This window comes from Ovis aries, chromosome 3 (assembly GCF_016772045.2).
Source record: "Ovis aries strain OAR_USU_Benz2616 breed Rambouillet chromosome 3, ARS-UI_Ramb_v3.0, whole genome shotgun sequence".
NCBI lineage: Eukaryota > Metazoa > Chordata > Mammalia > Artiodactyla > Bovidae > Ovis > Ovis aries.
The window spans coordinates 141,323,902-141,350,222 of NC_056056.1; the positions used below are offsets into that span (position 1 = coordinate 141,323,902).

The following is a 26,321-nucleotide window of genomic DNA, read 5'->3' on the forward strand; positions in this document are numbered from 1 at the left end:
CAGTGAGTCAGTTCTTCACACGAGGTGGCCAAAGCATTGGAGCTTCAGTTTCAGCATCAGTCCTTTCAAAGAATACTCAAGATTGATTTCCTTTCAGATTGACTGGTTTCATCTCTGTGTAGTCCAATGGACTCTCAAGAGCCTTCTCCAACACCATAGCTCAAAAGCATCAATTCTTTGGCACTCAGACTTCTTTACGGTCAAACTCTCACATCCATACATTACTGGAAAAACCATAAATTTGACTATACAGACCTTGTCAGTAAAGTAATGTCTCTGCTTTTTAATATGCTGTCTAGGCTGGTCATAGCTTTTCTTCCAAGGAGCAAGCGTCTTTCAATTCATGGCTGCAGTCACCATGTGCAGTGATTTTGGAGCCCAAGAAAATAAAGTGTTGCTGTTTCCATTGTTTCCTCATCTATTTGCCATGAAGTGATGGGACTGGATGCCATGATCTTCATTTTTTGAAAGCTGAATATCAAGCCAGCTTTTTCACTCTCCTCTTTCACTTTCATCAAGAGACTCTTTAGTTCCTCTCTGCTTTCTGCCATAAGGGTGGTGTCATCTGCATATCTTAGGTTATTGATATTTCTCCTGGAAATCTTGATTCCAGCTTGGGCTTCATCCAGCCTGGCATTTTGCATGATGTGCTCTGCATATAAGTTAAAAAAGCAGGGTGACAATATACAGCCTGGACGTACTCCTTTCACAGTTTTGAACCAGTCTGTTGTTCCATGTCCAGTTCTAACTCTTGAACTGCTTCTGCTACACCCTACAGATTTTTGTAAGGTTGTGTTTTCATTGTCACTGAACTTGAAGAATTTTCTGATGTTTTCTTTAACTTCACCATTGATCCACTGGTTTTACTGAAAAATGTTGTTTGGTCTCGATGCCTTTTGTTTTTCCTGTTTTTCTTTCTGTGGTTGATTTCTAGTTCCATTCTGTTGTGCTCAAAAATGTCTGAAATAATTTCTACTCCCTTAAATTTGTTGAGGCTTGTTTTGTGTTCTAATTTGTGGTCAATCATACAGAATGTTTCAGGCACACTTGAAAAGAATGTGTATTCAGTATTTTTTGGATATAGTGTCCTGCATATTAAGTTAAATTGTGTCATTTGATATCTCCATTGACTTATTAATTTTGTCTGGTTGATCTGTCCAGGGGTGTCAGAGTGGTATTAAAGTCTCCAACTCTAACTGTATTTCTGTCAATTTCTCCCTCTATGTCTGTTAGTATTTGTTTTACATATTTAGGTGCTTCTATGTGCTCTGCTTAAGTCACTCAGTTGTATCTGACTCTTTGTGACCCCATGGACTATAGCCCATGAGGCTCCTCTGTCCATGGGGATTCTCCAGGCAAGAATCCTGGAGTGGATTGCCATCACTCTTCCAGGGGATCTTCCCAACCCAGGGATCAAATCTACATCTCCTGCACTACAGGCAGATTCTTTACCATCTGAGCCACCAGGGAAGCCCAAGAATACTGGAGTGGGTAATCTATGCCTTCTCCAGGGGAACGTCCCAACCCAGGAATTGAACCGGGGTCTCCTGCAATGGAGGCAGATTCTGTACCACCTGAGCTACCAGGGAAGCCCAGGTGTTTCTAAACTGGGTGTACATATGTTAATGAGTGTAAAATTCTCTTCTTGTCTTAATCCTTATCATTATGTAGTATCTTTTTTTGGTCTTTCTTTTTAAATTATTTATTTTAATTAGAGGCTAATTACTTTACAATATTGTGCTGGTTTTTGCCATACATTGACATGAATCAGTCACAGGTATAAATGTGTCCCCCCCCCCCCATCCCATTTTTGTCTTTCTTTATGGACTTTGCTTTGAAGCCTACTTTGTCTGATATAAGTATTGCTAACCCTATTTTCCTGCAGATTCTATTTGCATGAAATATCTCTTTCCATCCCCCCACTTTCAATCTATGTGTGTCTTTCAGCCTAAAATGAGTCCCTCATAGGCAGTATATTGTAGGTTCTTGTTGTTTTTTTTAATCCAATATGTAACTCTATGTCTTTTGTTCAGAGCATTTCGTCCAAAGACATTTGAAGTAATTCTTGATAAATATATATTAATTGCCATTTTAAACCTTATTTTCTAGTTAACTTTGTAATTCTTCTTGTTCATTTCCTCTTTTTGTTTGTCCTTTTGTGATTTGATGGTTTCCTCCTGAATTATTCTTGAGTTCCTTTGTTATTTATTTTTGTGAATCTACTATATAATTTTGATTCATGGTTACCCTGGTTTTTAAGTGCGGTGATCTGTAACTATAATGACTGGCTTTAGACTATTAGTCATACAAGTTCAAACACATTCTAAAAGATATTTTTTTTACCCCCCTCCCTCCACATTTTGTGATTTTGAGGTCCTATTTGACATCTTGTTTATCTTTTCTATTAATTGTAGTTATAACTACTTTCACATACACACAAAAAAAATTCTGATTTTTCGTTTTAATCTATGTCCTGGCTTAGTTAAATGATCTTCAATCATTTTATATATTTGCCTTTCCTATTATGATTTTTCCCTTTCCTATAGATTCTTGCCTCTTTTCTATGCAGGAGATGCTGGAGAATTGGGTTTGATCCCTGGATCAGGAAGATCCCCTGGAGGAGAAAATGGCAACCAGCTCCAGTATTCTTGCCAGGAAAATCCCATGGACAGAGGAGCCTGGCAGGCTATAATCCATGGGGTTGCAAAGAATCAGACATGACTGAGGGACTGAGTACATCCATTCCTGCGCAGGGTGTCCAATATTTTTGGTGCTGGGGCTATTTCTGTAGAAATGCCTGCCACATCTTTCCTCAGAGTGTGCTGGGCATCATCCCCTTGATAGGGGGTGTGACTGACATTCTGGTGTCCAGTTCCTGCACTGGGTGTTGGGCAGTGCCTCCTCTTTGCGCCACAGCTGTCACAGCCCTCTCAGTTGTGAGGTCTGCTCCACAGCTATTGGAGCAGAAATCCTGAGGGTCAGGTTCAATAAAGCTCCATTGTCCTTAAATATATAAGGACAATATATAAGTCTCACTCTGAAGCAAGTGAGACTAATGTGGTCACAGTGAACCTATGTGCTTCCCACCCAGGTATCCAAGATTTTGCCCAAATTAGCCCAAAGTCACATTCCGTTCTCTGGTATATTCATCTCAGACCTAGTGCTAAGCTGGTGGAGGGTCCGGAGCACTGTGGCTCCAAAAACTAAGGTGACTGAACTGCGGCCTGGGACCTACGTTGCGCCTCTGTGTCAGGTCTCTTCCTAGACCTGTCCACCCCAGATCTAGCTCCAAGCTTTGGTGTGAGGTGGGTGAAACACCCCTACTGAGGAGGAAACTGCTACACACTCCTGCCTGGGACTGTCCACCAAGGACATGGGATTCTGTGATGCCATCAGCCATGTCACATGCACTTGAACAAAGTCGACTGCTGTTCCAACCTGCCCCCACTCTCGGACAGCTAATATGCTCAGATGTCAGCCCTAACCCCACCCTGTACATGCTTACAAGAGCATAAATCACCAGAGCCGAGCCCTGCTATGAGGTAGCTATCAATAACAATGGAGCTCCCCTGGAGGACCCATATCCTGCCCTACTCACACGAACAATGGACCACACTTCAAGTCCTCCAGGCTGTCACCATGAAGCTAGACCAAGTCTTCTCCCAGGGTGCCTTCGCTGGAGTTTTAGGACTTTCACTTTTCACTTTCATTCATTGGAGAAGGAAATGGCAACCCATTCCAGTGTTCTTGCCTGGAGAATCCCAGGGACTGGGGAGCCTGATGGGCTGCCGTCTATGGGGTCGCACAGAGTCAGACACGACTGAAGTGACTTAGCAGCAGCAGCAGCAGCAGCAGCACATACTAGCTGCCCCACCTATCATGCATTTCAGGCTTGGAAATGCACCGAGGTGGCAGTCCTCAGGGTCAGTGCTGGACTCACTCTGTCCTGACTGCTAGCAAGCCAGCACGTGCATGTTCCTCAAGAGCAGAGTCCAGGCCCCTCCAGCTCCCTATCCGTCCTGGCAGGCGTCCCAGCAGACACAGGAGTTTCACAAAGCAACCTGCCTGTGCAGACACTCTCTCCTTTATAGATCCCTGCCAGGGGAGCTGGTCTCGTTATTTTCAGTCCTACTCAGTTCCACGGGGATCTTTCTTGAGCAGCTCTGTCCATTTAAGAGATCTTCCCCAAGTGTCTGGTTGGTTTTTTTTGTGAGAATTATTCTATTTGTAGATATAATTTTTTCTACGCTTATGTGAGGAGTGAGTTTTGTATCCTTCTATGCTGCCATCTTGATCTCCCCAGTAGTCTTTTAATCAGTTGAACAGACTTTAAAATACTAACCCAGAGAAGCCAAAGGATTTAATTCAGCTATGCTAGTGGATGTGGTTAATCAGTTACATACACAACATGATAAGGGAAATTAAAAAAAAAAATTTTTATTAAAGAGTATTATTTTCAATTTATCTTACGGTAACACTAGGTGCTTCCTTTCACTGATGCTACACACACTTGTGTATAGGGCTTCCCTTGTAGCTCAGTCAGTAAAGAATCTGCCTGCAGTGCAGGAGACCCGGGTTCGATTCCTGGGTTGAGAAGATCCCCTGGAGAAGGAAATGGCAACCCACTCCAGTATTTTTGCCTGGAGAATCCCATGGACAGAGGAGCCTGGTAGGTTCCTAGTCCATGGGGGTCGCAAGAGTCAGACATGACTTAGCAACTACACCACCAACACCACACACACTTATGTTATTTGGAAGTCCCTAGGTGTTATACACACGCTTTACCCTGAGCAACAGGTAAAGTCATAGAAATCTTGCTTTCATTACTTTGTCATCAAAATCTCCTTGATAAAGTCTCCCCCTCCCAACTCTCTCCTTGCAAGGCAAAGGTGGGCAGTCTTTGTGTTTGAGATCCTGACCCACAGCACAGTGGGCGGTTGGAGAGGAGACAATAACATTTGCTCTAACAACTCATGAGGGCTAACTGGCAAATAAAGAGTTAGGGAATTTCAATTCACCAAATATCGCCCTCAGACTGTCAGCTCTAGAAGGACAAGGCCGCTGTCTTTCTTGTCCTTTCGTCAACTTGCTAGCGTGTAAAGACACTACTGAGCATGCACTTCTTCATCCTATGCCAGCAAATTACCAAAAGGACAAGAAAGACATGGATCTTGTCCTTCTAGAGCTGACAGTCTGAGGGGAATGGTAAGGAGAGTGCTGTTAAATATAAAGGATGGACATCTTACCCAGGCTGGATGGGAGAGTGGGAGGAGCCATTAAAGGCCTCTTGGAGGCAGGAACATTACCTAAAGAATGAGGAGGCATCAATAAATACAACAAACAAATATACCTGGGCCAGGCTAGGCAGTAGACAAACCAGTCAAAGGTGTCAGACATGAATTCCAGACCTGCTTGCACAACAACCAGGATCCGACCTTGAGCAAGCCATCTGACCTTTCCAGCTCTCCTTTTCCTCATCTAGGATATGGAACGGTTAGACTGTGTCAGTTGACTTTAACCCTTGCAGTGCATCAGAAATCGTCTGGGAGCTTTCTAAAATTCCTGGATCCTGGATCCCCCACAAAATGTGGTTTTAACTGGTGGGGCAGTAGTTTTTTTGTTTTTGTTTTTGTTTTTTGCAACAGCTTTCCAGGTGATCCTTACCTGCAGTCTGGGCTGAGAACCCCTGGGTGAGATGAGCCCTCAAGCCTGTGGTTCTCAACTCTTAGTGCACCATCACATCCTCCCAGTGTAGCCTGCATTCCCAGAAATTAAGCAAGACTCTCTGGGGTGGGACCCTGACATCAGTATTTTTGAAGATTCCCAGGCTGATTCCCTGATGCAGCTCAGGCTGAGAACCACTGTTCTAGGCCCTCTCACAACTTCAGTTTCCAATATGGCCAATGAAAGATGGGAAAGGGAAGGACAGAAAAGCCCATTTCTCCCATAAGAATGAGAATTTTTGTGTCAAATTAAAGAAAGAACTGAGTGGCAAAAGCTAGCCATAGATTTTATACAGAGTTGTACCACACAGTAAGGTTGATTTTTGGATATGTGTATAATTCATGTTGATGCATGACAGGTAGAAAACGTCCATCCCAAAATGCTCTCAGTTCTAAATTCAAAATTCCATGAACTGCGTCTATAAAATGACTCCATGGTGTGTTCTCTGCAATACTCTGAATCTGATTTGCATGGTTGACTGTAATATGAACATTACATTCCCTACCCCCAAGGTTACTTAAATCCACTTATTAGGCAATGCTGAACTAAACAAACAGTAATTAGAAACACTCCAGACTACCTTTTAAATCTGTTGCTAAATTATATTTTGCCTGCACCAAGCTCATACACACAGCATGTCTACAAGCGTCATGAAACCAAAGTCTCAGAAATATTTACATTAATAAGAGCATAAGCTACCTCTGGGACCTCACATGAAATTCTTCAGGGATGTAAGAGCTGCTTCAGATGAAGGCTGTTCATTACTGTTATTTCCCACATCTGGGTAAATAAAGCACTGCCCACATGTGGTTAGAAATCCCAGGAGAAAATGAACTCTCTGGAGGTCTGGAAATGAAGAACACCTCTGATAGACTGCCTCATTTCCTGAAATGAGTTAGAAATGAAAGTAATCCTTCAGAAAAGAACATCTGCATGGTGGCACAGCTTATAAAATAACACCAGATGATACCTGTGGCTAAGAGGCTGGGTCTGGGGACAGAGAGAGGGCCTAGAGAACAGGGCTGGGGCCCCTGCTCTGCACTTAATCTTGGAGCTGCTGCTGTTAGCTTGGAGGGTCTGCAAATCCAATGAGCGGCTGGGCATCCTGGTCTCAGCTCTAAATCTTGATTAGCAGTAAGACTGTTCACATTCCATTAGAAAGCTGGCCCCTCTCCAAAGGGTAGGAGCAGCCAGAAAGGATTCATGTGTCATTGTGGACACGGAAACAGCAATTCTTGCAAGAAAAATGGTTTTGCTTAACTAGAAATAGCCTATGGCTGTTGAGTTGGGAGAGCCTTTTCCCCTGAGGAGGAAGGACCACTAGACAAAGATGGCCTAAGGCTGCCCAGGGAAGGTCCTCCCCTCACATTATGCAGGAAGAGGTACTAGCATAGGGTCAGGGACTGGAGGGGGAGAAAGACACGCACCTTTCACAACAACAATCCCCATAAGAACCAAGAAACAGGAAGGTGATAAACACTGGCTGTTGTCACCAAAATCAGGTGCCAGTTATTTTTATTAGGTGACCTGTTACTATACTTTCCAAGATGGGTATTTAAAAGAACTCCATTGTTTATAAAGGCGGCGGTGGGGGGGGGGGGGGCATGGTGGCTGGGGAGGTTGGAAACAACCTGAGTGCCTATTAATAACTGACCAGTTAAATTAAAATCTGGTACACACACAACGAAATATTGGATAGCCATTTAAAAGAAGGTGAGTTCAGAGCATGTGCAGACATAATATGTACTCTGGATGATACATTAGGGCCCGAGAAAAAAATGCTCCTGGACTCCGTATAGTAAACACATATTGGTGTAAATGTTTTTAAAGAAGCTGCCTTATAGTAGGAGGAGGGGGCAAGGAGGGTGTCATTCTTCCTTTTACAACCTCAATACAGTCTGAGTTATCTTTTCATGTGCCTACCACCTCACTGCTTTTAAATAACAGGCATTAACAAGGAAGGCTATTTTTGGTTTTTATGAATGCTATTTTAAATAGATATCATGGGCTGAACTGTGTCTCCTCAAAATTCATCTGTAGAAGCTCTAATTCCTGATACCTCAGAATGTGACTCTATTTGGAGACAGGCCTCTAAAGAGATGATAAAGTTAAAACGACATTGTTAGAGTGGGCCCTAGTCCAATCTGATCGGTGTCCTTAAAAAAAGAGGAAATATGGATATGGAAAGACCTTGGGGGTGTTCACACAGAGAGGAGGGACCATGTGAGGACACAGTGACAAGGTGAGGTCTGCAGGCCAAGGAGAGAGGCTCCAGAAGAAACCAAATCTGCTGACACCCTGACCTTGGACTTCACAGGCTACAGAACTGTGAGAAAATCAATGCTAGTGCTCAGCCCTCCCAGTCTGGCATTTTGTAGGGAAGTCCTAGTACACTAACACAGCACAAACAGACCTTATTTTATTGTAGTGCACTTACTGCACTTTGCAGATACTGCCTTTTTTTTTTTTTTTTTTTTAACAAATTGAAGGTCTGGGGGAATCCTGTATCAAGCAAGTTTATTGGTACCATTTTTCCAAAATAGCATTTGGTACTTCATGTCTCTGGGTCACATTTTGCTAATTCTCACAACATTTCAGACTTTTTCACTGTTGTTATATTTGTTACAGCAATCTGGGATCAGCGATCTTCGACATTATTATTGTAATTGTTTTGGGGTGCCATGAACTGCACCTACATAAGACAACAAATAATACATATTGTGTATGTTCTGCTCCATTGACTGCTCCCCATCCTGCTCCTTTGCCCTGGGTCTCCCTATTCCCTGAGATACTTACCAGAATATCGAAACTAGGCTAATTAATAACCTTACAAGGGCCTCTCAAGTATTCAAGTGAAAGGAAGAGTCAAGGAATGTGACAAACTCCATTGTTGGGTTATTTTAAGAAACTGCCACAGAAACCACCACCCTGATCAAAAGCAACCACCTTCCATCAGCAAAAAGATGCTAACTTTCTGATAATGAAAGTCAGATGACTTTCTGACTTTCAGGTAATGGTTAGTATTTTTTAGCAATAAAATAGTTTTAAATGAAGTTATACACATTGTTTATATGAAATAATGCTATTATATACTTAATAGACTACAGAATAGTGTAAACTTTTATATGCAGTGGGAAATAAAAATTTTGACTTGCTTTATCACAGTATTCACTTTACTGAGACGCTTGCTTTGCTGCATTCTTTGCTTCATCATGGTGGTCTGGAATCGAGCCCACAATATCTCCCAGGAACACTTGTATATACACGAACAGATGGATGCAATTCAAGCTAACATAACATGGAGAGAGGTACCCACAAGTCTTCAGTGGTCAAAACCCCACCATGTCTGCAATGATGTAGATGGCCTCATCTGACATGAGAAGAAATTGAGGCTCATTGTGCTTCTGACTAAATCAGGGTGACCCCAGTTAGTGACTTGAGCCAGGACTAGAACAGGGTTCCCACCTCAGTCAGGACTCAGTCCATTCATGTCATTTATCTTTTATGATATTTTTAACAACTCTCATAACTCAAAGTTCAAGATATTTTATTAGTGTCTTTTAAAGGCTTCACTTATATTCAAAAGGCTTTCTTCTTGTGCTGGTAACTAATGGAGAAGAAAGTGTAACTATAATACTATTAATCAATTTTAAAAATAAAAGATTTGGTATCTGGGTTTCTTAAAAAATAGTCCAGAGAAACAGCCATATGATATATTTATTCACCCATCTGATTTTTTATACTTTAATACATCTGGTCTCAGGTCACAATGCAATATATTTTACTAAAAGTGTGATAGTCCAAGGCTAAAATTTATGAAATTTTATATATTTTTATAGATTAATCAATCTTCCCTTTAAAAAGTAGAGTATAGTAATCAAAGATAAACTGAAACAGACTTTACTTATAGATTCCATAACCTAGAAGTAGGCTGAGATTCAGGCACATGAGAAGAAGATCAAATCTTGAAGACAGATATCTGGTACAGGCAGTGTAGGTCCCATTCAGAGGAAGCCAAACTCACTGCTGCTTTGACTGGTTAGGGAAAGCTTCACCAAGGGCAAGAGTTGGAAACCAATTTGGATTAGACATGTGGAGGCTAAGGAGAGGTAATGTGTCCAGGTCTGCCTGGGCACTGAGTATAAAATTTTGAACCAAGAACTGTGTACCTAAGATCCTAACCAAGTGCTTGGCACACAGGTGTTTGCCTGTGCTGGGGCAGTGGGGAAAAGACACAGTATGCTCACCCTGGGGTCTGCGGGGCAGGTCCTGTGTAAGGAGGTTATGGGATATAAAGGAAAAGAAGTTGGGGCCAACCTGTAGACTGATTAAAGTCTGGGGAGGTTTTAAAGGTGTTTCTAAAAGAGAATATTAAAGAACACAGATGGGACCAGCCCTGACGTGCAGACTGGACCAGAGGTGGTAGGGTGCCGGAGTCCAGCTCCAGCAGCCAGGGATTCAGCCTGAAGGGGTGGGCGGTGTCGGCGAGAGAAACTGAGGCAGCCTCTCAGTTTTCTTGGACTGCCTGTTTATTTCAAGCTTATGATTCTCTTTTATACCTTTACAAAATCATTAGGTCAGAGGTTTGATATCTTTAGTTCCCACTGACCCAGATTTATTTTTCTCCAAAAATCACTGTTGCCCCTCAAAAGGAGTTCCTTCCTCAGCGATTCTCTTATCTACTTCTTCTCATGTGTCCTTGTGAATACACTGTAACTCATGCTAATGTCTGGGCTGCATACCACATTCCTCAGTTTCTTTCTTATCTTTCTAAGTCCTGTTTGCCCCTAGTAGCCTAAGTTCACTATTTCTTAGAAAGGGCTTCTAGCTAATAACATCTCTAAAGTCCCTAATTTTTATAAGCTATAGTAGAATATTGTAACATTACAGCAATCCTTAAATCTTTAGCTTCTAACTATTTTAATTATTCCTAAGCCCTAAATTCAGCAAACTCCTTTGCCATAAACACTTTTCTCACAAATAGGCTTCAGATAGGAATCCCTCCCACAGTCTCAAGCTGCAGCCTCTGTGCTCACCCTGGAACACTTTTTTGTAGAAGTCCTTGAACAAATGTCAGTGATTAACTTTATGAATTATTCTTTGAGCACAGCTGCAGAAGGCTTTATGCCTTCTCCTGCTCCTCTCAAAAACAATAAGCACCTTAACAGTCTCTTCAGTCAGCTCAGCCGAGGAAAGGAAAAAACAAGTCAGAATCACAAAACCTAACTCCTTCATTCCGGGTCCGTGCCTATGGAACAAAGGGAGGGGGTTTAGGGCTGTGCCTCTATTTTGTCAGTAATGCCTAACTCGGCACCTGACAGTAGGGAAATGACAAGAATCAATCAATCAATGGGTCACTCAAAGGAGATAATCAGGTGACCTACTGGACAAAGTCTGCTTCCTAATCTATAAAATGGGCATCACACTACCCTATCTCCATACCTATGCCTGTGAACACTAAAGTGGGCAGAACATATGGCCTGACAATAAGCACTTAAGAAAATGTAACTGCTATTATCATCATGAGTATTCCATGCTGGAAGCTAGACAAAGAAATGAGTGAGAGAAAAGTGTGAGGTGCAGAAGCAAGGCGTGTCTCCTTGGACTCTCAAGTCCCTTAAACAGAGGATGGATATGGCTGTTTTGGAAGTGCATTCCTTCCTTATCTCCAGAACTTAATATATCAAATACAGGAGACCTAACACAGGAAAATCAGATGTCTGAAATGATCTTTAAAAGTCAAGATACTCCAAAATCAATTTTTAAGTTGATTTTGTATAAAAGTAACTATACAGGTTAAAGGCTAATCAGTTTTAAAACACTAAATTAACAGTTCAGTTCAGTTGCTCAGTTGTGTCCAACTCTTCGTGACCCCATGAATGGCAGCACGCCAGGCCTCTCTGTCCATCATCAACTCCTGGAGTCCACCCAAACTCATGTCCATTGAGTCAGTGATGCCATCCAACCATCTCATCCTGTATCATCCCTTTCTCCTCCTGCCTTCAATCCTTCCCAACAACAGGGTCTTTTCGAATGAGTCAGCTCTTCACATCAGGTGGCCAAAATACTGGAGTTTCAGCTTCAACATCGGTCCTTCCAATGAACACCCAGGACTGATTTACTTTAGGATGGACTAGTTGGATTTCCTTGCAGTCCAAGGGACTCTCAAGAGTCTTCTCCAACACCACAGTTCAAAAGCATCAATTCTTCTGCGCTCAGCTTTCTTTATAGTTCAACTCTCACATCCATACATGACTACTGGAAAAATGATAGCCTTGACTAGATGGACCTTTGTTGACAAACTAGTGTCTCTGCTTTTTAATAAGCTGTCTAGGTTGGTCATACCTTTCCTTCTACGGAGTAAGCGTCTTTTAATTTCATGGCTGCAGTCACCATCTGCAGTGATTTTCAAGCCTCCCAAAATAAAGTCAGCCACTGTTTCCACTGTTTCCCCATCTATTTGCCATGAAATGATGGGATCGGATGCTATGATCTTTGTTTTCTGAATGTTGAGCTCTAAGCCAACTTTTTCATTCTCCTCTTTCACTTTTCTCAAGAGGCTATTTCACTTTCATCAAGAGGCTCTTTAGTTCATTTTCACTTTCTGCCATAACGGTGGTGTTATCTGCATATCTGAGGTTATTGATATTTCTCCCGGCAATCTTCATTCCAGCTTGTGCTTCATCCAGCCCAGCGTTTCTCATGATGTACTCTGCATAGAAGTTAAATAAGCAGGGTGACAATATACAGCCTTGACGTACTCCTTTTCCTATTTGAAACCAGTCTGTTGTTCCATGTCCAGTTCTAACTGCTGATTCCTGACCTGCATACAGGTTTCTCAAGGGGCAGGTCAGGTGGTCTGGTATTCCCACCTCTTTCAGAATTTTCCAGTTATTGTGATCCACACAGTCAAAGGCTTTGGCATAGTCAATAAAGCAGAAATAGATGTTTTTCTGGAACTCTCTTGCTTTTTCAATGATCCAGTGAACGTTGGCAATTTGATCTCTGGTTCCTCTGCCTTCCCTAAAACCAGCTTGAACATCTGGAAGTTCACGGTTCACATATTGTTGAAGCCTGGCTTGGAGAATTTTGAGCACTACTTTAGTAGCATATGAGATGAGTGCAATTGTGTGGCAGTTTGAGCATTCTTTGGCATTGCCTTTCGTTGGGATTGGAATGAAAAATTAACAGACTTAGCTATAAATCCAGGACAACTATTTTCATAATAAAAATGCCAACGCCTTTTTAATTAAGGATGGACTAGACAACATAAAGACTTTAGATAAATGAGGAATTGTTCCTTTCTCTCATAAATGAAAAGACCTGATAACTAAATTATTTTGAGATACTGATTACCAGAAATTGTTTAGAATCTAAACTACAGAATTTTCCAACTGCATAATAATTTTCACCTCATAGTGGGGTTGACAGCCTCAGACCAAATTTGGTGCTCTGGCTTTTTAAGATCGTTTTCTGGACCACAGCTCTATAGTCCATGGAGTAGCAAAGAGTCGGACATGACAGTGACCTTCACTTTCACAGCTCTATATTTAGAGTCAATAGGTAGATGAAGTTCTACTGAAGATAGTAGCATGTAGCCCAACACAACACGTTAACTTCTTTTTTTTTTTTTTTTTGGTCAAGTTGACCTTAGAAGGAAGAGTTACTACACATAAAAAAAGGAGACCCACATTTACATAAATTTGCTTCCCTGGTGGCTCAGGCAACGGTAAAGAATCTGCCTGCAATGCAGGAGACCCAGGTTCTATCCCTGGGCTGGGAAGATCCCCTGAAGAAGGGCATGGTAATCCACAGAAGTATTCTTGTCTGCAGAATTTCATGGACAGAGGAGTCTGGTGGGCTACAGTCCATGGGGTGGCAAAGAATCTGACACAACTGAGCGACTGACACACACACAAATACATGTGTATTCACAGTAAAAGGTTTACCAACTAACCTTTATGTATCAGATGAAATCAATACATCAGAGAATGTATTAATCTGTGCTAATCTTACTATTATCAACATACATGATCTATTTAAAAACTGCTTACTCTTTGGCCCTGAACCAGGTTTCCACATTCACTATCTCATTGGAATATATGTTACTTCTTAAAATTAATTTAAAAAAGAGAACTAACAAAAACCCCCCACAAAACCCAACAAAATTACCAAAGGGACTAACACAAAGGGAGTAAGGAAAAAAATAAAGAATAACTGATTAGCTTTGCCAGAGCCAAGAGAAACTTTCCAATAAACAACAAGGCCAAAATGAAGAGAGAGTTAGCGGCCAAAGAAATTAGCCAACCAAAGGAATGCAAACACACCAGCATCCTGTGATGACTCAAGATAGGTATTAGCCAGCCCATATATATATTCAATGAGCTTCCCTGGAGACTCAGAGTTAAAGAATCCACCTGCCAAGCAGGAGAAATGGGTTCCACCCCAGAGTCAGGAAGATCCCCTGGAGACGGAAATAGCTACCACTCCAGTATTCTTACCTGGGAAATCTCATGGACAGAGGAACCTGGTGGGCTACAGCCATAGGGTTGCAAAAAAGTTGGACACAATTTAGCAACTAAATAACAACATACATATTCAATACTAAAAATGAGTAAAATCTTGGAAGAAAACAGCAGAGAACAAAATCAGGAATTTAGGAGGGGAAGAAGAAAGGGTTCTTAGAAAAACAAAAGCTTAGACAACATGGTCAGGTAATGGGGTGACCACCAGATAAATCAAGAGAAACGAGTTGAATTTCTCTTCTTTGTCCACCCAACCGATCTCCTTTAGAATGCGAAACTTCTCTAAGCCCTTGACTCTTCATCTGTGTCTGAACAGGGCAATACTGCACCATATCCAAAAGTCTCTTGTAGCTTGGATAACAGACCAGAAGTTTTCTGTCCAGATGATAAACAGATGCTTTTTTTAATAGGCTGTTTTTATTGCACAGTGGGTTTCCAGTGCACTCATCTAGAGTTTCACAGAAGAGAGCCAAGCTTGTCAGCATATACACAGAGCACAGCCCTGAAGCCTGATCCAAACCAAAGCCTGTGAAATGAGTACAAACAGCCAGACAGTCCAAATGTTCCCTGTGCGATGTCCACCTCGGCCACGATCCCTCTGCCTCTGCGCTCCCACGTTCCTCCCAGTGAGGCAACACTCTTCACTCAACCCCAATGCCTCACACAATCCTGCCGAGTGCAATAAGACACGAATTCATTAAAAAGCTGGTAGAGTTCATCAGGTGCAATAGGCAGTGAAAATGTTAGGTCACCATTCTCTACCTTGAGAATGGCACAGTGATTGACACCAACCAGAGATCGAACAGAACATGCTTATGGCCCTGTCACAAGCAGCAGTCCAGGAATGCTCCTCTGCAGAATTTTCATAAGATAATCTGAACCGTGAACAAATATTTATACCTACAATTATCTCACAGCATTACTCATAACAGTAAAACAATCTGCCACACCTTAGAGATACAATAATCAAGGGATGACTGTGTAAATGGTACCTCAACTTACCACTGAAAGAGGAGAGTGAAAAAGTTAAAGCTCAACATTCAGAAAACAAAGATCATGGCAAATAGATGGAGAAAACTGTGGAAACAAGGGCTGACTTTATTTTGGGGGGCTCCAAAATCACTGCAGATGGTGACTGCAGCCATGAAATTAAAAGACACTTGCTCCTTGGAGGGAAAGCTATGACCAACCTAGACAGCATATTTGTCAACAAAGTTCCATCTAGTCAAGGCTATGGTTTTTCCAGTAGTCATGTATGGATGTGAGAGCTGAACTATAAAGAAAGCTGAGTGCAGAAGAATTGATGCTTTTGAACTGTGGTGTTGGAGAAGACTCTTGAGAGTCCCTTGGACAGCAAGGAGATCCAACCAGTCCATCCCAAAGGAAATCAGGAGTGTTCATTGGAAGGACTGATGTTGAAGCTGAAATTCCAATACTTTGGCCACCTGATGAGAAGAGCTGACTCATTGAAAAGATCCTGATGCTGGGAAAGATTGAAGGCGGAAGGAGAAGGGAATGACAGAGAATGAGATGGTTGGTGGCGTCACCAACTCAACAGGCATGAGTCAGTAAACTCTGGGAGTTGGTGATGGACAGGGAGGCCTGGCATGCTGTAGTCCATGGGGTCACAAAGAGTCAGATACAACTGAGCGACTGAACTGAACTGAACCTCCACTTAAATTCTCCTCCACAGACCCGTGCTTACCCTCTACAATAATCAAACTGCTGGCTGGTAGACAACCTCTTCAGTTGACTTAAGATCCAGGAGGCAAAAATTGTTTTGTTCACAGCTTCACCCATAAAGTCTCTGACAGTGAGCACAGTAACTATTTGAGACATGTTTGCTAGCAAAGGTTTCCACAGCAATTCTGCCTTGTGGCGTATCATGCAGCTATTAAAAGTGGTTAGGGAAGCATTTTTTAATATAAGGAATGCTGCTGATGAAAAGATCCTAAACACAAGAGCAGTGAATGTATACAATGCCACTGAATCACACATCTGAAATTGGATATGCGTGCTCAGTCGCTAAGTCTTGTCCGACTCTTTGCGACCCCATGGACTGTAGCCCACCAGGCTCCATTGTTCATCAGATTTTCCAGGCAAGAATACTGGAGTGGGTAGCCCATTCCCTCATCCAGGGGATCTTCCTGACCCAGAGACCGAACCTGCGTCTCCTCCATTGGCAGGCGGGTTCTTTACGAGCCTGAAATTGGATTAAAATGTCAATTTTATGTATTGTATACTTTGCCACAGTGAAAAATAAAAATTAGGAAATGCTTATGAGGCAAGTTAAGTGAAAAGATAGGATACTGTGTGTCTAAACTCTATATAAAATTCTGTGTTTTAAAAAAACTGGAGAGAAGTACACTAAGGTGCTCATGTTTGGTTTATCTTTGAGCAGTAGCACTATGGGTGATTTTTATTTACAATTTTCTGTTTTTTCCCCAAAATATCTACAATGGCTCACTTACAGTTGCCCCCTGGTCTCTGCGGGTGACTGGTTCCAGAATCCCCTGAAGTTACCCAAATCCAGGATTCCCAAGTCCCTCATATAAAATGGTGAAGTATTCACATATAACCTCCACATATCCTCCTATATGCTGTAAGTCATCTCTAGATTACTTATAATACCTAATGCAGTGTAGATACTAAGTAAATAGTTGTTGGCTTGTGGCAAATTCAAGTTCTGCTTTCTGGAACTTTCTAGAAATGTTTTTTGGTATATTTTTGATCCACGGTTGATTGAATTTGTGGATGCAGAGCCTGTGGATATAGAGGGCTGACTGTATAACACTCACAGTCAGAAAAATATGTGGTACGGCAGCTGTTGGGGATAGGAAGGTTTGTCTATCAACAGGTTTAATCTGGATGGGAATCATTCACCTTGCTATGATCCTTGATGTGCTTGTATACTGCATACCATCTGTGCTTGCCTACACTGTGAAGACAACCCAAAAGGCATGCAAAATTAAAAGGCACGCAGGATAAAAATTTTTAACTTTATTACACTGAAATGTCTTTTTCTTCTTGCTATGCTAGAAAGCACATATTACAAATTTTCTTCTCCTTAAGTATGTTTTGTCCTGGCTGAGAAATAGCAACAGATGACTGTTTTTGGACATTCAAGTGCCAAACTGGATCAAATGCACGGTTGTTCTCAGAGGTGAAAGCTTTCCGGACCTGGGATGGGCCCATCTGGAACGCCTCATAGAGAATGAGGCATCCAGAAGACCTCAGTAAACATGAGATTCATCACATTTACGGATAAATGAGAAGCAAGGCCTCTAGAGTTGCACAAACTCAGGACTGAAGTTAACATATAACAAAGACCTAGGACTGCCACCTATGATTGTCATCTTGAGTGTTCCTGGCCTCAAATAAATAGCCATAATAATACCTACCCCTTGAGTATTAAATGGGATGATATCAGCAAATCCAAGACATAGGAAACCCAGAGCAGAGCCTGCGGTCAGTAGGTCTCAATCCGTATCATTGGTTTTCTCTGTTTCCTTCTTTCGATCAAGAGTCTAATCTGGCAAAGGAACAGTATAAATGAAATAATCAACTGTCTATAACTCATCGAGTTAACATGACTGGAGTACAGGAAGATAGTTTCAACAATCTTTTAGTTTATCCCATTAATTCAGAAGCCCTCATGATATAGTTCAAAACAATTTTCTATTCTCTGTTCCTTAGTAATGCGTGCTGCTGCTGCTGCTAAGTCGCTTCAGTCGTGTCCGACTCTGTGCGACCCCACAGACGGCAGCCCATTAGGCTCCCCCATCCCTGGGATTCTCCAGGCAAGAACACTGGAGTGGATTGCCATTTCCTTCTCCAATGCATGAAAGTGAAGAGTGAAAGTGAAGTCGCTCAGTCGTGTCCGACTCTTAGCGACCCCATGGACTGCAGCCCACCAGGCTCCTCCGTCCATGGGATTTTCCAGGCAAGAGTGCTGGAGTGGGGTGCCATTGCCTTCTCAAGTCGTTTCAATTGTGTCCAACTCTGTGTGACTCTATGGACTATAGCCTGCCAGGTTCCTCTGCCCATGGAATTTTCTAGGCAAGAATATTGGAATGGGGTTGCCATTTTCTACTCCAGAGGATCTTCCCAACCCAGGCATCAGACCCACGTCTCTTGCAGTGGCAGTCAGGGGAGGCAGGGGTGGGAGGAGTTCCTTTACCACTAGTGCCACCTGGGCAGCCTTCTTTAGTAACAGGAAAATACTAATCACTATACTCTGTGTACTTCATACACCTGAGATCATGAAGCCACCCTTCAATTCCGTCTTCAGTGTTCCCATCTTAAAACTTTTCATTGCTTTAAACATGCTGTGGCTCCTCTGAGCCCTCTGCGAATTCTTCCCACACTGTAAGGAATCCTCTGAATTCTTTCACACAAGGCAGTCACCTGTTCTATGCATCCCAGTGTTGCCCTTGGAAAATACAACCAATTATTATGTTTCTGAAGGTCATTTGACTTGGGGTAACTGATGGGGGCGTGTGGGTACGCCCGAGACAGAGCCAAGTGTGACCAAGAGTGCCCTCCACGTCTGCTTCCATTGTAACCTTTGTCCCTTCCTTTGCGTCATCATTATCAACAGTGTTCAGCAAGCTGATAGCTTCTGAGATTGCATCAGATTCAACAATGCATCAAATCCCTTCCTTCAAAAGAGCAGCCTTATCTATGCAGAAGATCTGCTCCCTTTCTTATTAGCTCTTTCTCTTCAGTGCCTCACAGGGCAAAGGAGGAAAGGAATCAAGCAAAGATAATGGAAATCTTCAGTTGTTCAGGCTGCCCTTTGTGCAGGCCAAACTCTGTAGCCCACAACCTTCAGGCTAGAAAGCTCAAGTGCATTCTTTCAATAAACATGTCCTGGGCCTAGCACTAAAACCTGGACATTCAAAAAGAAGCTAGTCTTGACTTGTGGAAGAAAAGAGTACTACCAAGTTCACCACAGCGCGACATGCTCTACAACAGAGGTATGCCCAGGTGTTACTATAGCTGAAAGGAGCAGGAGCGGAGGACACTGGGCCTGCCCCGACAGGATTCTAGGAGTCAGGCAATTCACACGCCTCTTTACTGGCTGCTGAGCAATGAATGAGCTGACCCTACAGTGTCTCTGGGGGGTTAATCAGTTAATGCAGTCTGTTTAATACCACTGTCACTGAATTGCTATGGTTACTGTATATACATTCATATTCTCCTCACATATTCACCTCTTTATTTTCAGAATAAAACATATGGTGCTTCCATTCCCTTCCGAGGCTTTCAACCTCATCGTGCTTCCTGCCCTGGAGAGTTGCTTTGACTATCAGGAAAAGAACACAGTTATGACTTGGATGGAGCAAACAAAAAGGCAGGAATGGCCTGCTTGCTGAAAGGAACTAGAAAAGCAGGTGTGGAGCCACTACCAGAAGTGCCAGTGGTGACCAGGCCCTCGGTGGTCCCAGCCGGCAAGTGACTGCCCTGTGGGTGCCCACATGCATCCCCTTCAGCTGCAGCTAGGTACAGTTTATCTTCGGATCATTTTTTATCCCCCATCCCTGGCCTCACCCATTTCTAGTGGTAGAATATTCATCAAGAATGGTTTTTAACCTTTCACAGGCCATGCAACTCTTTGGGAAAATGGTGAATTTCAAGGATCCCGTCTCCAGAAAATTTCTCAGAAGCACATAAACATAAAACATTATACACACCTTTTGGAGAGTCACAAACTCCTGAAGCCCATACATGGATTACGGGGAGGGGCATACTGTTCAGTTTGAATGTTTTTGAATTTCTATCTTGTTCCAAGCACCTTGGAGAACCCACCTCAGACTCAACTTGTCCCCATTCTCAGTGTCGAACTCTTTTCCATGCCCAGCTACGCTACGGCAACCAGAGGGTGCGTACGGGTTGTAACTTAAATCATCTTTTATTTCCAGCTTCTAGTAAGACCTTATTCTGGAGAAAAAGAGTCCACTGAGTGAAACAGACACAAATTCAGATAGTTTTATCACTGATATCCTAATGGTCAACCTTATGGGATGAGTGACTTTAAGATACATCTCAGAGGAGGGACAGCAGTAAATGAGAAAAGTTAGAGGTGGACATTACAGGCAGAGGGGCACACAGACAGGAAATAGCATGTACAAGGAATGAAGTAATTCAGTATTCACGGTGACTAAAAACACAGGCAGGAGGAACCTGTAAGAGTAAAGTAAAGAAAGCTGAGGTTATGGAAGGTACTGGAGGAGGTGTAAGGGAGCCCAGATTTATTTTGTAAAGGTAGGAAGTCACTGAAAGACATTTTTTTCTTTTCCACTTGAAAGTAATAGATGATAGTTGTAGAAAATGGGGAAAAGTCATAAACATTTAGAACCCTACCATGCTGAGAAAACCACGAATACTATTCTTTCATCATATATACGTATGGTTGCCTAGTGGTTAGATCACTGGCCTTCACTACCATGGTGGTAGGTTTAGTCCCTAAGTCATGTCCAACTCTTGCGACCCCATGGACTGCAGCCTGCAAGGCTCCTCCAGAGATGGAATTCTCCAGGCAAGAATACTGGAGTGGGTTGCTATTTCCTTCTTCAGGGGATCTTCCTGACCCAGGGATTGAACCTGATCTCCTGCGTTGCAGAAAGATTCTTTACCAACTGAGCTACCAGAGAAGCCAGCGACCCAGATTAAATCCCTGGTTGGGGAACTGAGATCCAGCAAGTTGTGCAACCAGAGGGGAAAAAAGAAAGAAAAAATATATATACAGAGAGTAAGAACAAAAGTGAACCCAGATTGATATTTTAAGTAACACCAGGATTTCAAGTTGAGCCAAAGAAGCAGGAGACCAAGAAGGAAGAAACAGGCAGACACAGAGCAGAAAGAATACTGAGACTATCCTGCCCTGGAACTTCTTAGGAAAAAAAAAAAATTTTTTTTTTCAATTTGAAGGTCGTTCAGTCAACTTCAATGATTAAACAAAATCAGATTAAAAAATCCATGATGAGGATAAGAATTTACATCTCCTGGCTGCCTCTCCAGGCTTTATCCACCAGCCATATGGAGTTGACAATTAATATTCAGTAGGAAGTAGATTTATAATCATGTGCCTGCCATTCAAATGTGAGAAGAAATGTTTTCTTCTCAGTACACCCAATAATACATTAATACATCTCCAGTTTAAAATACATTTATGAATAACATTATACATTTTATAAGTTTCCTGGCAAGAATGATAATAGAACAATCTATTTTCACTGCTATGTGAAACAAAAAAAGAAGAATGAAAGGTTCAGTTAATCAAGGAATTTAATATGCTTTATAATAAATATCAAACAGTCATTACTTGGCCTATACAAAAGGTGGTGGAGGTCAAAAGATGATTATAACAGCAAGAGTTTGTGTCCATATTTATTCTCTGTCAGTTGCTTACATTTGCATAAAAAGTCTCCTCTACTCATGAATTTTTTACCACATTAGAATGCTAGAAATCAAATTTGTTTCTTCTGATTTATATATGGGCAATAATAACAAGATTTTGTAATGATTAACAGTAGGAACAATCAAATAAATGGAAAACACCAGCCCTTCCAAGGTACCAACGCAACGACCAAAAGACAGATATGAAAATAAATTACCTTCACTGCCTTAGGTAAAGACTGGAAGGCTTAGAAAGCCAGGAAAGGGACAGAATTTGAAAGAATTACTGTGTCGGTTTTTTGATACAGCCAGGAAAGGCCAAACACTGTGAATTCTTAATCTTCTGTCATTTTTGTCAATAGTATATATGTATACACAACATATGCACACTCAACTTGATGGCAGTGTAATCACAAAAAGAGAGGCAACAACTTCAAGATTATAGTGGCAAGATGTGGGCTAGAAGGAGATGCAAGCACTATCCAGGAACTGATGGAGTCATAATTTCCTCTCTTGATAATCACCCGAACTGGGGTCACATCTAGTAGATATCAAAATTTAATAAAATGACTTGTACAAGTGAGCTTATTTACAAAGCAGAAATAGAGCCACAGATGCAAAAAATAAACTTATGGTTACCAAGGGGTACTAAAGAGTCAGGCAGGACTGAATGACTAACACACAACGGGGGTAGGCAGAGGGATAAATTGGGAGATTGGGCTTGATATATGGACACTACCATATTTAAAATGCTGTTGTGTTGTTATTTAGTTGCTAAGTTGTGTCTGACTCTTTGCAACCTCACTGACTGGAGCCCACCAGGCTCTTCTGTCCATGGGTTTCTTTCCCAGGTGAGAATATTGGAGTGGGTGCCCTTTCCTTCTTCAGAGGATCTTCCAAATCCAGGGATCAAACCCGTGTCTCCTGCATTGGCAGGCAGATTCTTACCACTGAGCCACCAGGGAAGTGCCCCCATATATAAAATAGATAACTAACAAGAACCTACTATATAGCACAAGGAACTCTACTCAATACTCTTTAATGACCTATAAGAAACAGAATGTAGAAAAGAGTGGATATATGTGTATGTATAACTGATTCACTTTGCTGAACAAACTAACATCTTAAATCAACTACACTCCAATAAAAATTAACTTTAAAATAAATAACTTTAGGGCGATCTTCCTAAATTGAGAATCCTATGATTTCATGATGATTGCTTTAGGAATAACATCTGTCACAATTACCTCCAGCAACATTTCTGCTTTTAATGAAGGAGAGAATTCCAAGAAGAGGGAAAATATGGCAATGATGGCTAATCATCTCTAAGTGTTCAAAGGTGAGCAAGATTAAGGGCTTGCAATATATCAAATTCTCAAAAAATACCAGAATAATAAAATCAGGGAAGGAAGGAGAGAGGAAAGAATAAACAACTAAATGATGGGGGGGAAAGAAAAGGTACTATAAAATTAAGAACACTCTAGTAAACAGGAATAAAGTTTTATTGAGTTTGATGATCTGGACAGGCAACTTAATTTTTACTGTCTACAGTGTAAGAAACATTTATCATGGCAAGTTTAAGTAAAAAACGAACTTACTCTAAACTATAAAGTATGTAAAGGAGTTACTAGTTTGATAACAAATCTTGACAGGGTTATAAAATATCATTATCTCATGGCATAAAAATATAAAAATATACACTAGATAAAAATATACACTAAAATCACAGAACTAGGAAACTTTATGCATTCAAATATATTGAGTTTATCTGTTTACAGAAGAACTTGGTCATAGTGGAATTTCAACTTCATTTTCAACTGATAACTGGGTTTCATTGCTTATATTTATAATTTTGAGAAATATCCACAATTCATTTAATCATAAGTATAGCTACTGAAGGAAGGAAGGAGAAGGAAATGGCAACCCACTCCAGTATTCTTGCCTGCAGAATCCCAGGAACGGGGGAGCCTGGTGAGCTGCTGTCTATGGGGTTGCACAGAGTCAGACACAACTGAAGCGACTTAGCTGCAGCAGCAGCAGCATAGTTACTGAAAAGAGTTAAATGTCACCATTTTATGTCCACTTCAAAGTGTGATAAACACTTGATTAGTCAAACTAAAAAAAAAAAAAAACCACACAAATTACTGATACTAAACTACACATATTTTCAAAATAAAAAAACGTAAAATGTGACAAGAGTTAGTTCTTTAAGTACAAGTAGTTTTAGCATTTTCATGCCTTCAACAATCCTGCCCAGTCTTGTGCAGCCCAGTCTTCCGGGAAAGAGGCTGCAACCATGGTCAAAGAAATGGCCTCTGGAGCCAGGTGGCCTGGGTTCAATACCCAGCTCAACCACCCGCTGATATTATGACCTTGACAAGTTACCTCATCCTTCTGTGTCTCAGTTTCTTCACCTATAAAAATGGAATCATAAGAACACCTAACCAACCAAAGCTGTTGTGAGGAATAAATGCCTTAATATGAAGGACATAAAAGAGCTCCTGCCACACAGCTGTTCTTCAGTCGCTCAGTCGGGTCTGACTCTCTTTGTGACTCCATGGATTGCAGCACGCCAGGCTTCCCTGTCCTTCACTGTCGCCCAGAGTTTGCTCAAACTCATGTCCACTGAGTCGGTGACTCACGTCATCTAACCACCTTATCCTCTGTCACCTTCTCATCTTGCCCTCAATCTTTCCCAGGCATCAAGGTCTCTTCAAATGAGTCAGCTCTTTGTATCAGGTGGCCAAAGGATTGGAGCTTCAGCTTCGGCATCAGTCCCTACAACGAATATTCAGGGTTGATTTCTTTTATGACTGGTTGGATCTCCTTGCTGTCCAAGGAACTCTCAAGTCTTCTCCAAAACCACAGTTCAAAAACATCAGTTCTTCGGCATTCAACCTTACGGTCTAACTCTCACATCAGGACATGACTACTGGAAAAACTATACCTTTGACTTATATGGACCTTTGTCAGCAAAGTGATGTCTCTGCTTCTTATCATGCTGTCTAGGTCTGTCATAGCTTTTCTTCCAAGAAGCAAGCATCTTTTAATTTCATGGCTGCCATCACTATCCACAGTGATTTTGGAGCCCAAGAAAATAAACTCTGTCACTGTTTTCATTGTTTCCCCATCTATTTGCCACGAAGCGATGGGACCGGATGCTATGATCTTCATTTTTTGTATACTGAGTTTTAAGCCAGCTTTTTCACCTTTATCAGGAGGCTCACAGTATATACTCAATAAAGATTGGCTTATCATTATAGTTTATTATAATTATTGTTATCATCATCATTATTAAAACTATTACCTATTTTGTGGGCTTTCATGAAACAAAAATCAACTCAGGTCTGAGTACTCTGGTCTAACTGATAAGCAGTTCTCACAGAATACCATATGTCCACCATAGCGTAATTAGTGTCTAGGATCTGTGCATGCTTTGGTGAACTGTAAGACACTTATTAGTCAAAGGCTAGTGAGGGGTAGATACAGGTCTGGACCGGGTATTCTGACTCCTGATGATGCTCCTATTTCTCATGGTGGTTTCTAATCTTGGTAGGCTTTCAGTAAACCACAGCTATAGGCTCAAAAATAAAGCTGTAAGTAAATAAATAACCCACCAACATATATATTTCCCCACAGATCACAATAAAAGCAAGGGAGATATACTGAAAATATCCAATTGCAAGTTTTACGGCCTCAATTCTTTGGCCATGTGTGTTCTCCATGAGAAAGTAAAACAGGAAAAGTAGTCATCACTCAGGCAAAGCCACGTTCTAGCACGTACTGCCTGCAGGCAATCACCAGTAACACCCCACGCTTTCACTCCTACTTGGCCTACTTCCAAGAGGTGTGGACAACTGTGTTACAAATCTGAGTTTCCAGAATCTTGGAGTAACCTTCCCCAACTCTTCAACTAGAACTCATAAGTCTTTCCCTACTCACTTCTTTCTGTACCATCCAGCATGCATCAACCCCCTCATTCATAAGATAGGTGAGTGTTCTGGAATAATAACATGCAGAGTTCTGAAGTGCTTTTGAAAATCTAAGGTGTAAACCAAATATGACTAGCCTCATTATAGGAGTTATTAATGTACAATTATGCAATCAGCAAGCTGGGGCAGGGTGGGGGTGGGGGGTCAGGTATTATCTAAACTCCTTATTGTATAGGTAAGGAAACTATGATACTGCTCACCTACAGCCAAAATAACAACTCATTCAAAGCAACTTAATGTGTTCATATAACTTTAAAGGCACTCATTAAGGAAAAACTTATTTACACATTTTGACATTTTAATGTTGTGAGAGGCTAATCATCTAAATCTAAGTTGTTAATAATACTGTATACCTTCTAACTTGTAATCACGTACAAATTTAGAATAATACTTTCTAAATCCTGGGCTTCTTCCATGGACCCACATTTCACATTTTGTCATTACTAATGGCATCAATGTACTTCTCAAAAATTATTTTCAAACAATGAATAACTATGTGTTTAAGCTTTCTGAATTTTATCTTCTCTTCTCTGCAACTGGATCAGGGCAGGATCTTGGACAGACGTGAGATGCACAGTCTGGACTCCTGACTTCAACCAAGAAAGCCCAGCGGGGACACAGCAGGGTGAGGACATTCTACAAGATGGTAAAAGAATCTGCCTGCAATGCAAAAGACCTG

The 26,321-nt window shown here is 41.5% G+C and overlaps 1 protein-coding gene across 2 annotated transcripts in view; it reads right to left on the reverse strand.

The window, feature by feature from the left end:
• Nucleotides 1-26,321, reverse strand: part of ANO6 (anoctamin 6) — a 231,470-nt gene that overhangs the window by 169,870 nt on the left and 35,279 nt on the right. Inside the window, exon 2 of one of the 2 annotated variants that reach the window (XM_015094718.4) lies at nucleotides 5,247-5,306. The exons of the other annotated variant lie outside the window; for it this stretch is intronic. Within the exon in view, the coding sequence (XP_014950204.3) occupies nucleotides 5,247-5,306 (60 nt within the window). The remainder of the gene's footprint in view (nucleotides 1-5,246; nucleotides 5,307-26,321) is intronic. 2 annotated transcript variants of the gene reach the window in all.